The sequence below is a fragment of the Callithrix jacchus genome, chromosome 8 (genome assembly GCF_049354715.1).
Source record: "Callithrix jacchus isolate 240 chromosome 8, calJac240_pri, whole genome shotgun sequence".
In the NCBI taxonomy this organism is placed as follows: Eukaryota; Metazoa; Chordata; class Mammalia; order Primates; family Cebidae; genus Callithrix; species Callithrix jacchus.
This window is the reverse complement of record NC_133509.1, coordinates 140,438,336-140,454,741: the sequence shown is the minus strand read 5'-3', so window position 1 is coordinate 140,454,741 and position 16,406 is coordinate 140,438,336. Positions and strand designations below refer to the sequence as shown.

Below are 16,406 nucleotides of genomic sequence, written 5' to 3'. Positions count from 1 at the left end.
GGGGAGGCGGCGAGGGAGTCCAGCCCCCACAGCCCTCTCTTTCCTGGGGGCTTGGCTTCTATACCCCTGGACAGGAGCCCCTGCACCCCCAGGTGTAGCTGGGCACACAGGCCCTCCAGGTGGAGAAACAGCCCAAGTGAAACCCCCACAGAGACAACCCTTCCCAGACAGACAGTCCTTCCCGAGTCTGTGCCACTGGCATTGACCTCTTTACCCTGTCCCACCTGGGGCTAGCGGGGCCGAGCCCACCCACACCCCACAGCCTTTGACACCCTGCCCCATGGGCACACCATGCCCCACCTCAGTCCACCCTGAATCGGCCCCCAGGGAACCACCAGCCTCACACACCTGGTCATACCTCGCATGCCTCACCCCAGGCACAGAGCTGTACACGTGCCAATGGCACGGCAACTCCACAGCACCATGCACCACCCCCAGGGCACCATGGGTACCCACACATGCTCATGCCTGGCCCACACTCCGCCTCCCACACTAACTCCAGCCAGGCTCCCCCCAAGTCCTTCCTCTTGGAATACCTGGGCCACTGGGTCCCAGACAGAAACGGAGAGGCCCCCACATGGCTTGGCGTCCTCCAGTCCAGCCCCCACTGTCACGCTGTCAGCTGCACCCACAGCCAAACACAGGACAGATGCACCCCCAGGACGTGGCCTCCATCCTACTCCCTTCATGCCCACACCAGAAGCCCAGAGTAGGCGACATGCCCCTCCCAAGCCTCAACCCACAGGTGGGTATCTGCCACCCCGGATCTGAACACTACCCCTAGCTGCACACCAAGGGCACAGCACCCACCAAATCCACACAGAAACACAGACACCAGGCACCCCACGGGCCCAAAGCCCCGGGTCTGAAGACACAGTCCCTGCACACCAGCAGGGCAGTGCACTCGGCCTCTCTGTCATGCCCCAGCCCAGCCTCACCCAGCCCCAGGCCGGGCGCAGCAGAAAAAGGTGGCATGAGCCCCTGACAGACACCAGACCCACGCCTGCTGGTGACCTGAGACTAGCAGGCAACTCGGGGCGTTGGGGAAGGGAGTGGAGGGGACCTGGTCCCAGGGCAGGAGGAGCCAGAGGGACTAGGCTGGGCCAGGGCTCATAGTCCACCCCAGGCCATCCCCTCAGAGCACCCGTGCAGTGATTCCCAGGTCCTAGGAGCCAGGCCACACAGCTCACACACTCTTCTGAGGGCCCAGAGTAGGGCAGCCACTCGTGTGCCAAGGGGCCGGGTCCCTCTCTGGGGAGGGGATGGGGCCTGGAGAGAGGTGGAGTGGAAGCAATCAGAGGTCAGGAGAGAAGCCTAAGGAACAAAGGGAAAATGCTGGGTCACCCTGGGGCCGGGGCGGGGCTGGAACGAGAGGTCAGGAGTGGTCAGCCTGGCCCTGGGCTGGGGACTGACTTGGGACCTGGGTCCCCACCTCAGGGCTGGCCGGAGGCTCTGCACAGTCCCAGAGGGTCCCGGACAGGGTACTCTGCCACTGCGGACAGCAGCAGGGCCTGGCAAGAGCAGCAAGGGGCTCTGTACCCCGCCCCCGCTGCCACTGCAGATCCAGGAGGGCTGACTGGCCAAGACCCCCTGAGCTGGACGTGTGTGTGGAGGAGGCCGAGGGCGAGGAGCCGTGGACGTGGACTGGCCTCTGCATCTTTGCCACACTCTTCCTGCTCAGCGTGAGCTACAGCGCCATCCTCACGCTCCTGAAGGTGGGCACCCACCTCCAGAGGCTGGGCAGGGCAGGGGGCTGGGCAGAGCTGGCAGAGCTGGCAGAGCGCCCTGACCCAGCCCTCCCCTCAGGCCCAGCGGTTCCTCTCAGCCCCGAGGCAGAGGCGGCCCCGGCCCTCCCTCGACTACACCAACATCCTCCAGCCTCACGTCTAGGCCGCGGGCCCTCACGCTCTGCCAAGTGCTGGAGCAGCCCTCAGCTGCGCCCTGCCCCAGGTGGGAAAAGGGAAGCAGAGAAGCCTCTCCAGGGGCACAAGGCCACCACTGTGGGCTGATGCCCAGCGACCCTGCGCCCAGCCGTAAGGTTAAAGCGCCAATGAGGCCGCCAGTCGCAACCCCTGCACCAGAACAACACAGAGTCATCGAGGCAGGGGTGGCTGTGGCCGCTCTGAGCTTATCCCAGACCCCTGGGTCTCACAGTCCATCCCATTCTGACTGTGCAATCACCAAAACACAAGGAGGACCCAGTGCCTGGCACCCAACCCAGGACACAGTTGGGTCCATGTCCAGCCCAAACCAGCCCACAGCCTCACTCAGGTCTGACCATTCCAGCCCTGAGGCCCAAGTGCCCAAGTACCTGGCCTCCCGGTCCCCCAAGCCTTGCCCAGGCCCTTTCCCTTCACCCACCTGTCCCTCCTGCCATCTGTCCACAGCCCCCATCCCTGCAGAGTGAAGGCACTGGCAAGCCCTCTGAGGCCAGGCTGCAGGACTCTTTGGGGCTTCAGGCCCCTGGGGTGGGTAGAGGGGCTCCCACTGCCAGAGAAGGGATTTCCTGCAGGGGGACAGCAGCTGCTGACCTGGCCCTGTGACCTCGCCCAGTATCTGGCTTCAGCAGTCCTATTTCTTTCCGTGTGGGTTTCTTAGTAAAGTTCCTTTTTACAAACCCCAGGTCTCCAAGTGCTCTTTGGGAGGTGTCTATGGCCCTGGAGTGGCTGGTGGGAGGCGGGACCCTGAGAACTGGAGGGGGAGCCAGAGGACAAGGAGCTCACGCCTGTAATTCCAGCACTTCAGGAGGCTGAGGCAGGTGGATCATGAGGTCAGGAGTTTGAGACCAGCCTGACCAACATGATGAAACCCATCTCTACTAGATATACAAAAAGTAGCCAGGCGTGGTGGCGGATGCCTGTAGTCCCAGCTATTCGGGAGGCTGAGGCAGGAGAATCACTTGAACCTGGGAGGCAGAGGTTGCAGTGAGCCGAGATGGTACCATTGAACTCCAGCCTGGGCAAGAGAGTGAGACTCTGTCTCAAAAAAAAAAGAAGAAAAGTGAAAGTAAGGAGGGGATGGAGGGGGTGAGGGTGCTTCTTGGCCCTGCCTGAGGGCACTTGAATTGCTAAGACCACCTTTTAGGGTCATTTGGTGAAATCCCCCAATGCAGCAGAGTCCACTGACAGTGAGGGCCCCACAGGGAGAGCCTCGCTCTGTGCCAGGAGACCCACACCACGAAGAGCCTGGCACACACTGACAGGGCCCCACAGGGAGAGCCTCGCTCTGCACCAGGAGACCCACGCCACACAGAGCCTGGCACACGCTGACAGGGCCCCACAGGGAGAGCCTCACTCTGTGCCAGGAGACCCACGCCACGCAGAGCCTGGCACACACTGACAGGGCCCCACAGGGAGAGCCTCGCTCTGTGCCAGGAGACCCACGCCACGCAGAGCCTGGCACACGCTGACAGGGTCCCACAGGGAGAGCCTCGCTCTGCGCCAGGAGACCCACGCCACACAGAGCCTGGCACACGCTGACAGGGCCCCACAGGGAGAGCCTCACTCTGTGCCAAGAGACCCACACCATGCAGAGCCTGGCACACACTGACAGGGCCCCACAGGGAGAGCCTCGCTCTGTGCCAGGAGACCCACGCCACACAGAGCCTGGCACACACTGACAGGGCCCCACAGGGAGAGCCTCACTCTGTGCCAGGAGACCCACGTCACACGGAGCCTGGCACAAAGTGGAATGAAGCAAGCCTGCCAGGGTCTGACGGCCACACGTGAGTCCCCCACCCCGTCCTCCTCAGGGACCTCAGAGCAGCAAGGCATGGGGGAGAAGGTGAGGAGCAACGGCTCCCTGTGGGGTGGAAAACGCCAAAGTGGGCAGCGCCGAGGCCACTGGGTCCAAGCAACATTGGAGGAGGGGTGTGGTAGGGCATGGCCAAAGCCACAGCCACTGCCCAGTGCTCCTCACACACTTGATCATTCACAGACACACACATAGGCACACACTCGCACAGGCAGAAACACGCACAGGTTCACACACACACGTGTGCACTCACACACCAATCATGCAGCCACAAACACGCTCACATGCTCAGACATGCTCACACCAACACACACACAGCCTCAGGAAGCCAGGCCCCCAGTCCACCCCAGCACCAGCCAAGGTCCCGCAAACCCACCTCTCTCCTGCGACAGACCGGCCCTCCAAAGCCAAGGTCCCTGGACTGGGTGCCCCTCCGGGGGCAGAGCTCAGTGACTTCTTTCTCTGCCCTGCACTGTAGATCATGCGACCCCCATGGACCCCAGAACAAGAACAACAAGGGGTTGGCTCACTGTTCTGCTGTGTGCCAGACATCACCGAGAGTTCCACCTCCTCAAAGGCCTGAGAGGGAGGCGAGATGGGCACCCACATAGAGGAGACATACAGGGCCCGTGGGGAGGGGCAGAGGCCTGGACCCACACCCAGCTCGGAACAGTGCCCATGCCTTCCACATGGCCTGGCCTCCCGGGACTAACAGGGTGCCCTAGTCCCCCTCTTTAACCCACCAGTCCCCCCTGTTAACCCACCAGTAGTACAGCAATGGCCCCCCAAAGATGTAGCCGAATCCTAACCCCTGGGGCCCTTGGGTGTGGCGTTATCTATTAAAAGGGCTTTAGATACAATCAAGATAAGGATTTTGAGATGAGGGCGTCCTGGATGACGAAGGGGACCTAGATCCCAGCACAAGTGTCCCGGCCGGAGACAGACGAGGAGACAGGGATGGGGAGAGGCAGCAGCAGGCGGAGGTGGTGCTGTGGGCTGAGCTTCTGTGTCTGCCTGAAACTCGTGTGTGACGGCCCTAATCCCAGGGTGAGAGCGAGCACAGGTGCGGCCTTGGTGGGGTGGTTAGGGCCTGAGGGGAGAGCCCTCAAAAATGCAGTTTGTTCCCTAATCTCACTAAAGACCCTAAAGAAAAGGGACCCCAGAGAGCAGCCCTGCCCTCTTTCCGCCTCATGAGGACGAAGCAAGGAGATGGGAGTCTGTGAACCCGGAAGCGGCCCTTGGCTGGACCCAGACCCTGCTGCCATGCTGACCTTGAACTTCCAGCTCAAGAACTGTGAGAAATGAGTGTTGACGAACCCACCCAGTCTCTGGTATTTTTGTTATTGCAGCCAGAAATGACTAAGACGCGGCGGCAGCGTACCCGTCGAGGGCTGTGGTCATCCCAAGCTTAATAACAAAAGCTCCAGAGCCTCCTTGAACCCCCAGGGTGTCTTCCCAGGACCCTGGGGCAGCCCCAGGCTACCCCCCTCCTCCTCTGTCCCCACCTGGCCTGGCCTGGCCTCACAGTCACTCCCTGGATTTCACCCCATAGCATCACGGCCAGGCCTCTTCCATTCCCACTGCACTGGCTCCTCTGTGAAGCGCCCCGGCCTCCCATTGCTGGTGCCACTGAGCCCCCAGGAAGAACTGGCCTCCCCCGAATGCAGGCCGGTGTCGCCCGTGGGGTCTCTCCAACACAGACCCGCAGTAGGAACACTGCCTGGGCATGGGGGCTGGGCAGCGCTGGACAGGTCCAATAGGCACTTGGCCACCCTGAGCTGCAGGGCTGCAGGCTAGATGGGGCACTCCCCACACCCCCAGCCTGGGCTGCAGTCCAGGGCCCCCAGCAGCCCATGGGGCAGGCCAAGGGGCCAGGCTGGAGCGGCTCCAGCCCAGCAGCATGAAACTCACTCTCCCCAGGCTGACGCCCACCCTGTGGCCCCAAGTCCCCTCTCACCAGGGGTCCACTCACAGGCGCCCTTCCCCTACGGACCCTCAGGGACCCTCTCTGGCCCTGTGTCTCCCCTTCTCATCTCTGTCTTGGGGTCTCTGAGCCTTTGTGTCAGTTTCTGCTTCCCTGCATCTTGGCCCCCAACCCAGCCGTGTGGAGCCACAAAGCTCCCGGCCAGTGGGGTCACAGAGCCCTGGCCACACACACCTGGCCCCACCACAGCCAGACCACAGACCAGACATGACGTGGAGGTGCACGGCCGTGTCTGCCGGGGCAGGAAGTGGGCGACTGACCTTGTCTTGTAGGCCAGACACACAGCCATGCCGGCCCTCCGCGCCAGCCCCCAGCATCCAGCCGAATCAGTGGACACAGCCAGAGTGGTGGAGCAGGGGTCTGCTGAGGACAGAGGGCCATCGAGGCAGGGCCTGGGCCGAGTCTGGGCTCCCTTTCCACAACAGCCCCTCTTGGCGGGCAGCCAGACCCCCGTGAGGGCAGACCTGCAGCCACAGTGCCCACACACTGGAGGCCGCCCACTCGGCCCTGTTGACCCTCCAGCAGCCTAAGCAGGTGGGGCTCAGAGCTCTCCAGGCCTCCGCCTCCTCCTCTGCACATTGAGGCATCCATCCAGGCTGGTCCTAGGCCCTTCTGGGAGCAAAAGATGGAGAACAGGCACCAAGACCAGAGGGAAGGAGGAAAGAGGCCACCACAGAGACCCCGGAACCACAGGCAGGACTCCATACCCGGCAGGAAGGACCTGGCACTGGGGCCCGGCCAGGCTGGACAGGCCTACACTGAGATGATCCAGCCCTTCCTGGGATACAAGGTGAAAAGCTGTCAGGGCCGAGCTGAAGCCTAGGCTGAGCCAAGCCAGAGAAGAGCAGATGACCTGGGGCCAGCTGACACAGGTCCCTGGGGGCTGCCCTGAGCTGCCCTGGGCTGAGCTGGGCTGGACTGGGCTGAGCTGGACTGCCCTGAGCTAGGCAGGGCTGGGCAGGGCTGGGCTGGGCTGGGCTGGGCTGAGCTGGGCTGAGCTGGGCTGAGCTGGGCTGGGCTGGGCTGAGCTGGGCTGCCCTGAGCTAGGCAGGGCTGGGCTGAGCTGGGCTGCCCTGAGCTAGGCAGGGCTGGGCAGGGCTGGGCTGGGCTGGGCTGCCCTGAGCTGGGCAGGGCAGGGCAGGGCTGGGCTGGGCTGGGCTGAGCTGAGCTGGGCTGAGCTGGGCTGAACTGGGCTGAGCTGGGCTGAACTGGGCTGAGCTGGACTGGGCTGAGCTGAGCTGAGCTGAACTGGGCTGGGCTGGGCTGCCCTGAGCTGGGCTGAGCTGGGCTGAACTGAGCTGAGCTGGGCTGAGCTGGGCTGAGCTGGGCTGAGCTGGGCTGAGCTGGGCTGAGCTGAGTTGAGCTGGGCTGGGCTGGACTGAATTGAGCTGGGCTGGGCTGGGCTGGGCTGGACTGAGCTACACTGGGCTGGGCTGGACTGAGCTACACTGGGCTGGGCTGGGTTGGGTTGGGCTAGACTGAGCTGGGCTGAGCTGGGCTGAGCTGGGCTGGGCTGGGCTGGGCTGGGTTGGGTTGGGCTAGACTGAGCTGGGCTGAGCTGGGCTGAGCTGGGCTGAGCTGGGCTGGGCTGGGCTGGGCTGCACTGGACTGAGTGGAGCTGAGCTGGGCTGGGCTGGACCGAGCTAAGCTGAGCTGAGCTGGACTGATCTGAGCTGGGCTGGGCTGAACTAGGCTGCAATGGTCAGCCTGGGCTGGGCTGAGCTGAGCTGGACTGAGCTGGGCTAGGCTGGGCTGGGCTGGGCTGAGCTGAGCTGAGCTGAGCTGGACTGAGCTGAGCTGGGCTAGACTGAGCTGAGCTGGGCTGGGCTGAACTAGGCTAAAATGGTCAGGGTGGGCTGGGCTGAGCTGGGCTGGACTGAGCTGGGCTGGGCTGGGCTGGGCTGGGCTGGGCTGGGGTGAGCTGAGCTGAGCTGGGGTGAGCTGGACTGAGCTTGGCTGGGCTGGGCTGGGCTGGGCTGGATTGGGCTGGACTGAGCTGGGCTGGGCTGGGCTGGGCTGGGCTGGGCTGGGGTGAGCTGAGCTGAGCTGGGGTGAGCTGGACTGGGCTGGGCTGGGCTGGGCTGGGCTGGGTTGGGCTGGGCTTGGCTGAGCTGGACTGAGCTTGGCTGGGCTGGGCTGGGCTGGGCTGGGGTGAGCTGAGCTGGGCTGAGCTGAGCTGAGCTGAGCTGGACTGGGCTGAGCTGAGCTAAGCTGGCTGAGCTGAGCTGGGCTGGGCTGAACTAGGCTGGAATGGTCAGGCTGGGCTGAACTAGGCTGGAATGGTCAGGCTGGGCTGGGCTGGGCTGAGCTGAGCTTGGCTGGGCTAGGCTGAACTAGGCTGGGCTGAGCTAGGCTGGAATGGGCTGTGCTGGGCTGAGCTGGGCTGGGCTGGGCTGGGCTAAGCTGAGCTAGGCTGGAATAGGCTGGGCTGGGCTGAGCTGGGGTGGGCTGCACTAGGCTTAACTAGGCTAGGCTGGGCTGAGCTGGGCTAGGCTGGGCTGAGCTGGGCTGGGCTAGGCTGAACTAGGCTGGAATGGGCTGAGCTGGGCTGGGCTAGGCTGAACTAGGCTGGAATGGGCTGAGCTCAGCTGGGTTGGACTAGGCTTAACTAGGCTGGATGGGCTGAGCTGGGTTGAGCTGGGCTGGGCTAGGCTGAACTAGGCTGGAATGGGCTGAGCTGAGCAGAGCTGAGCTGGGCTGGGCTGAGCTGAGCTGAGCTGAGCTGGGCTAGGCTGAACTAGGCTGAGCTGGGCTGAGCTGGGCTGGGCTGGGCTAAGCTGGGCTGGGCTGGGCTGAGCTGGGCTGGGCTGGGCTGGGCTAGGCTGAACTAGGCTGGGCTGAGCTGGGCTGAGTTAGGCTGGAATGGGCTGAGCTGGGCTGAGTTAAGCTGGAATGGGCTGTGCTGGGCTGGGCTGGGCTGGGCTGGGCTGGGCTGAGCTGGGCTGGGCTGGGCTGGGCTGGGCTGGGCTGGGCTGAGTTAAGCTGGAATGGGCTGTGCTGTGCTGGGCTGGGCTGGGCTGGACTGAGCTAGGCTGAAATAGACTGAGCTGAGCTAGGCTGGACTGGGCTGAACTAGGCTGGAATGGGCTGGGCTGGGCTGGGCTGAACTAGGCTGGGTTGAGCTGGGCTGAGCTGTGCTGTACTGAGCTGGCCTCTGGGCTGGGCTGGACTGACCAAGGCTGGCTGGGCTGAGCTGAGCTGGGCTAGACTGGGCTAAGCTGAGCTGGACTAGGCTGTGCTGGACTGGGCTGGGCTGGGCTTAGCTGGGCTGGGCTACACTGGGCTGGGTTGGGCTAAGCTAAGCTGGACTGGGTTGGGCTGAGCTAGGCTGGGCTGAGCTGGGTTGTTCTGACCTGGGCTGAGATGGGCTGCACTGGGCTGAGCTGGGCTGACATGGGCTGAGCTGCACTGGGCTGGGCTGAGCTGTGTTGAGCTGGGCTGGGCTGAGCTAGGCTGGCTGGGCTGGGCTGGGCCAAGGTGGGCTGAGCTGGGCTGAGCTGGACTCACCAGGGCTGAGCTGGGCTGACCTGGGCTGACCTGTACTGAGCTGGCCTCTGGGTTGGGCTGGGCTCAGATGGGCTGTGCTGGGCTGAGCTGGGCTGGGCTGAGCTAGGCTGGCTGCCCTGGGCTGGGCTGAGCTGGGCTGAACTGTACTGAACTGCCCTCTGGGCTGGGCTGGGCTGAGCTGAGCTGGACTGACTTGGGCTGAGCTGGGCTGGGGTGAGCTGGGCTGAGCTGGACTGAGCTGGGCTGAGCTGGGCTGAGCTGGGCTGAGCTGGGCTGACCTGGGCTGAGCTGGCCTCTGGGCTGGGCTGGGCTGGACTGAGCTGGCTGGGCTGGGCTGGGCTGAGCTGAGCTGAGCTGAGCTGAGCTGACCTGGGCTGGGCTGGATGGGCTGGGCTGAGCTGGGTTGAGCTGGGCTGACCTGTACTGAGCTGGCCTCTGGGTTGGGCTGGGCTGGGCTGAGCTGAGCTGAGCTGAGCTGACCTGGGCTGGGCTGGATGGGCTGGGCTGAGGTGGTTGCTCATGTGAGAAGGAGGCCATGGGTTGAATGTGAATCCACCTGCAGAGTCCCAGCTTGGCAGTCACTTGGCAGTCCCTGTGTTCTCAGGGGTTCTGAAGGCCATGCACCTCAGTTGCACCATGATTCTGTCTTCTCCCTGGCCTGTTGCCCTGGAGGAAATTTGGAGTGAGCTGGCCCAGAGCTCCCCTGTGTAGCAGGCCCTGTCCTGGAGGGCCTGGCAGGAGCATGGCTTAGTGTTTAGACCTCTGGTCCTGAGACCGCATAGATCACAGGGGTTCACTGTGGCTTGCTGGGGCCTGGGGTGGGGTTTGTGGAGTGGTGGGTGTTGGACTGACCAAGGACAGGGAGGTGGGGTCACAGCCGAGCCACCCACCCCCTACCCCATCCAAGCAGCACTCAGAGCCCAGGACCCCTCCTCAGAGCCCCCACCAAGATCCTCTCTAGCTGTGGGGGAGAGAGCAAGGCATGTCACCCAGCCAGAGCAGGCACTGAGGTCGGGGGCTCAGGGGGCTCAGGGGACTTGGCCACTATGTGACAGAGCCTGTTTAACACAGCTGGTATCAGGGACGGCCTGGGTCAGGGCCCTATCTGAGGAGCGTGTTCAGAAACCACGTTGCTGGGATGACTACTGGGTCCCATCACAGGCCCGTGGTGCCAGAGCTGTGTGACCTCGGGGCCGTCACGGGGCCTCTTTGTGCCAGGCTCCTCCAGTGTAGAGGAGAGGCCAGCACAGCCTGTGCTCCTGGGACACGGCAGGAGGGCCGCACCCTCATGGCGCACCCTGTGTTCCAGAATCCCCAACCAAGCCCCAGGTCTTCCCGCTGAGCCTCTGCAGCGAGCAGCCAGATGGAAACGTGGTCGTCGCCTGCCTGGTCCGCAGCTTCTTCCCCCAGGAGCCACTCAGTGTGACCTGGAGCCAAAGCGGGACCACCACACACTTCCCGCCCAGCCAGGCGGCCCCCGGGGGCCTGTACACCACGAGCAGCCAACTGACCCTGCCAGCCGCGCAGTGCCCGGACACCAAGTCCGTGAAATGCAGCGTGAAGCACTACACGTACGACACCCAGGATGTGGCCGTGCCCTGCAGAGGTCAGCGGGCAGGCTGGGGAGTGGGGCGGGGCCCCTCTGCCCTGCCCGACAGCACCTAGGCCCATGTTCCCCACAGGGAGCCACCCCTTCACTCACGCCAGAGCAGGCTGCTGTCAAAGCCCCAGGGGCGGGAGGTGGACAGGCCAGGAGGGGCAGGGCGGGGGCACAGGGAGGGGCATGCTGCCGGCTCAGGCCATCTCTCCACTACAGCTATTCCCCCACTCTCATGTCGCTCGTGCTGCGAGCCCCGACTGTCACTGCACCGGCCGGCCCTCGAGGACCTGCTCCTGGGTTCAGAAGCGAACCTCACGTGCACACTGACCGGCCTGGCCAATGCCTCGGGCATCACCTTCACCTGGAAGCCCTCCAGTGGGAAGACCGCTGTCCAGGGGAAACCTGAGCGTGACCTCTGTGGCTGCTACAGCGTGTCCAGTGTCCTGCCCGGCTGTGCCGAGCCGTGGAACCGTGGGGAGACCTTCACGTGCACTGCTGCCTACCTTGAGAACAATACCTCACTGACCGCCACCATCACAAAACCAGGTGGGCCCTAACCCGGCTTGGGGCCCTGCTTGTGCTGTAGTTTGCAAAGCATCTTCCTGGCCTGCCTCCTCCCTCCCCGTCCTGGGCTCGGGTTGCTCATGCCGAGTACAGAGGGAAACTGAGGCAGGCTGAGGGGGGCCAGGACACAGCCCAGGGTGCCAACAGAGCAGGGGGTCTCCCTCACCCCTCATCCAGCCCCCTGACCTGACTCTCTACCCTCCAGGAAACACCTTCCGGCCCCAGGTCCACCTGCTGCCGCCGCCGTCGGAAGAGCTGGCCCTGAATGAGCTGGTGACTCTGACGTGCCTGGCACGCGGCTTCAGCCCCAAGGATGTGCTGGTTCGCTGGCTGCAGGGGTCCCAGGAGCTGCCCCAAGAGAAGTACCTGACTTGGACATCCCAACAAGAGCCCGGCCAGGACACCCCTACCTTCGCCGTGACCAGCGTGCTGCGCGTGCCGGCCGAGGCCTGGAACAAGGGCGACACCTTCTCCTGCATGGTGGGCCACGAGGCCCTGCCGCTGGCCTTCACACAGAAAACCATCGACCGCCTGGCGGGTAAACCGACCCACGTCAATGTGTCTGTGGTCATGGCGGAGGTGGACGGCGTCTGCTACTGAGCCCACCTGTCCCTGCCCCCGAATAAACTCCATGCTCCCCCAAGCAGCCCCATGCTTCCATCCGGCGCCTGTCTGTCCAGCCTCAGGGCCTCAGCATGTGGGAAAGGGCCAGGCCACAAAGAGGGAAGAGCACCCCCTGCCCCAAGCCTCAGGGGCCCCTGGCACCCCCGAGAGCCCTTCCACCTGGTGTGAGTGTGATGTGTGAGTGTGAGTGTGTGGTGCAGGAGGCCTCACTGGGGTGAAATCAGGTCTGCCAAGGCAGGAACAGCCCAGGGTAGGTTCTGAGAAACTCAGGTGCCCCAGAGAGTTCCAAGTGGGCAGTGGCATGGCCGTTTGTCCCTGAGAGAGCTGTCTGTGGCTGCAGTTGGGAGGGAATGGGGAGGGTGAGAGGAGCAGGCTGGCAAAGAGGCTGGCGCCTCGGGCAGGTAGTGGGAGGAATGGCAAGGGAGTGAGGGGCTGGGCTCCAGGACCCACTGCAGGGGAGGACAAGCTCCAGGAGAGCCCCACCACCCTAGTGGGTTGGCCTCAGGACGGCCCAATGACTCAGGCAGAAAGGGGCACCTCCTGCCTCCACACTGCTCTGTATGGAGCACACGGGCACACGGGCACTCTCACACTCACACACACACCTGAGCCCTGCAGGAACAGCATGTTCACAGCCAAGATCCAGCTCCAGAAAGGCCAGGGGAGCCCCTCCCAAGCCCCCAGAAGGCATTCCCAGGCCCAGCCCGCTGCCCAACCCCTCAGCCTCCCCATGTTTCCACTGTGCACAGCTCAGGGGCCAGCTCTCCAGACCCAGGCAGCCCCTGCTCCCTGCCTGGCCCCAAACTCCTGTCTCCCATCCCTTCCTGAGCCCAGGTAGGACCCAAAGCAGACAGGGAGGGGCCACGTGGGGCAGCATCAGAGCAGGCCAGTGAAACAGGGCCCACCTGGCCCCTCTGCTTGGGGCTCCCAGGAGGAAGAACAGTCACAACCGCTGCAGGGACACCCCACAAGGGGGCAGTGGGGGCCCTGCTCTGGCCTTAGATGCCTTCTGGGCCTCCCCAGGGGCCCCGCCTTCTGGCTGCCTGCCTCTGCTCTCAGGGCTGAGGTGAGGTGACTGGACCCTCTGGTGACTGGACCCTCTGGTGACTGGACCGTCAAGAGGCCACCATCACCCTTGAGGGTCCAGTCACCAGAGGGTAATTGAGAACAACAGGTCACTCAGGGAAGCCCTGCCACCAAGAAGCCCTCCAACCCATGGGACCCAGGACCTGGCCCAGAGGAGGGGCTTTTAAAGAGAAGGGGAAAGAGGGAGAATCAACAGATGAGGGGTTGAATGAGCAGAGAGCAGGCAGACACGTGGGAGGATCCTAGGACATGTCAAATGGATGGGTGAATGGAGGATGGATGGGTGGTAAAAGAGATGGGTGGGTAAATGGCTGGATGGTGGATGGATAGATGAATGGATGGAGCATAGATGGGTGGATAGAGGGTGGTTGGGTGGTAAAATGGATGGGTGGATGGATGAAGGATGGGTGGATGGAGGATGGATGAATAAAGGATGGAGGATGGATGGATGGATGGATGGATGAATGATGGGTGGATGGATGGATGATGTATGGGTGGATGGAGGATAGATGAATGGAGGATGGATGGATGGATGGATGATGGGTGGATGGATGGATGGATGGATATGAATGGGCGGATGGATTAATGGATGGATGAATGAATGGATGATGGATGGGTGGATGGAGGATAGATGAATGGATGGATAGGTGGATGGATGGATGGATGGATGATGGGTGGATATGGATGGATGGATGATGGATGGGTAGTAAAATGGATGGATGAATGAAGGATAGGTGGATGGAGGATAGATAAATGGAGGATGCATGGATGGATGGATGCATGATGGGTGGATGGATGGATGGATGGATGATGGATGGGTGGTAAAATGGATGGATGGATGGATGGATGGATGGATGAAGGATGGGTGGATGGAGGATAGATGAATGGATGATAGATGGGTGGATGATGGATGGATGGGTGGATGAAGGATACACAAGTGGATGGAGGATGGATGGATGGAGGGTTGAGGATAGATGGATGGGTGAATGTATGTATGAGGATAAGTAGAAGGAAGACAAATGGATGGATAATTGCTTTATAGATAGACATATGCATGGATATTTGAATCATAGCCTTCTGTTAATGGATGAATGGATGGGTGAGTGGGTAAGAGTGTTACAGATGGAGGAATGGATATATGGATAATAGTTTATAGTTCGGTGGGTGGACAGATGGATGGAAGCATAGAAAGGTGAATGATTGGAGGTATCAGCATATGACAAGCAAGTACAACTCTAGGTGGTCTCTATGCCCTGAGACCCTGAGGAAAATGAGGATGCCTGTGCTGGTGGCCCTTGCCTGGCCCTCCCTTGTAACCCCTCAGCCACATTCCCTGGGAAGGCAGCAGGGGCCTCTGGTCTTGCCCATTCAACCTTTGGCACACTGAGTGTCAGGCTCAAGTCTTATCCTGGACCCAGATCTCCTTGAGGGTGGATGGTCTGATCCTCTCTGGCCCTGGGACCCAGTCACTGAATATATGGCTGAGACTGAGACTGGGGGTGGCGGGGCAGGTACCTTGGGCTCAAGCTCCCCTTGAAGGAGCAGATGGTGCCCACTCTCTGCCGAGTCTCTCCCAGGTATCCTGAGAACCTCGAAGACAGAAGGTCTCAGCCCCTTGCCTGGGACCCTGCCTCCTCATCTTCCCTGGGGGAGTCTCAGGCCTGAGATGGGGATCCAGACCCCACTGTCCCCAGACCCCAAGGAAGCATAGCCCCTGTTCACATGAGCCTGGGCTGGGCAGTCCCTCACTGTGTTGCAGATTGGCAGACACTGCCTCCCTGTGTGGAGCTGGACCCACTGCAGGAGACCCTGGAGGAGGAGACCCCTGGCGCCAGCCTGTGGCCCACCACTGTCACCTTCCTCACCCTCTTCCTGCTGAGCCTGTTCTACAGCACAGCACTGACCGTGACCAGTGTCCGGGGCCCGTCCAGCAGCAGGGAGGGCCCCCAGTTCTGAGCAGCAGCCGGCAGGGCACAGGTACACATGCTGTAGATAGCATCTATAGCAGGCAAAGCAAGCACTGTGGGCTCCTGCTGTGGGGGGTCATGCTCTCCTGGGGGGCCTTCACAGACACTGAGGACACAGGCAGGCCTGGGGTCAGGCCTGAGCTTCCCTCCAGTGCAGTAACCCGGATTCAGTCCAGGCTCCCCTGAGCCAGGATGGATGATGGATGGGTGGATGGAGGATGAGTGATGAGGACCAGGGCTGGGACGGAGGGCATTGGCTGCTGCTCCTTCAGGCTGTGACCCTCTGTCTTTGCAGGGAGGAAGTGTGGAGGTACCTCTTGGAGAGGCCAGGCATGCCAGAACTCAACCCTTTCAGAAGCCACTGACCCACCCCTACTCATATGCCTTCCAGGTGCAATAAAGTGGCCCCAAGGAAAACGTTCACAAACTCTGAATGAGGAGACAGAGGTCAGGGGAAGGGAGGTGGCTGTAGCCTGGAGGACTCCTGCTTCAAAGTCCCCCTGGATGTCATGGTGGGCAGGGTGGGCATGGACAGAGGGTACCTCTGGTCCCAAAATCAATAAAGGACCTGATCTTGCATGAGGCTGAGGCCCAAGGATGAATGCTGGATTCACCAGAACCGTGGCAAAGAAATCCACTCTCAAGGACTGTATGGGAACCCCATTCCTCACAACCTAGACAGCCCTGGTCCTCCTCACTGGGTCCTCACCCTGATCACAGGGCCCTGTTCCTAATCAGTAGGCCCTTTTACTGATCACTGAGCTCTGGTCCTACTACTTGGGTCCTGTTTCTGATCACGAAATTCTATCCTTGATCACTGAACCTTAGTCTTGATCACTGAGTCCTACTCCTGTTTTTACCCCTGAACCTGATAACTCAGCCCTGGTTCTGATTACTCAGCCCTGGTCCTCATCACTCAGCCCTGGTCCTTATCACTCAGCCCTGGTCCTCATCACTCAGCCCTGGTCCTCATCACTCAGCCCTGATCCTCATCACTCAGCCCTGATCCTCATCACTCAGCGCTAATCCTCATCACTCAGCCCTGGTCCTCATCACTCAGCACTAATCCTCATCACTCAGCCCTGGTCCTCATCACTCAGCCCTGGTCCTCATCACTCAGCCCTGATCCTGATCACTCAGCCCTGGACCTGATCACTCAGCCCTGGTCCTCATCACTCAGCCCTGGACCTGATCACTCAGCCCTGGTCCTCATCACTCAGCCCTGGTCCTCATCACTCAGCCCTGGTCCTCGTCACTCAGCCCTGGTCCTGATCACTCAGCCCTGGTCCTCGTCACTCAGCCCTGGTCCTTGTCACTCAGC

At 62.0% G+C, this 16,406-nt stretch overlaps 1 gene segment (V, D, J or C); it reads left to right on the top strand.

Moving 5' to 3' along the window:
- The window catches only part of LOC100411927 (Ig alpha-1 chain C region-like), a 121,304-nt gene extending 109,253 nt beyond the window's left edge, over positions 1 to 12,051 (top strand). The window contains 3 exon segments of the C gene segment in view: positions 10,554 to 10,850; positions 11,061 to 11,390; positions 11,614 to 12,051. Coding sequence covers positions 10,554 to 10,850; positions 11,061 to 11,390; positions 11,614 to 12,008 — 1,022 coding nt within the window.
- The last annotated feature ends 4,355 nt before the right edge of the window (positions 12,052 to 16,406 follow it).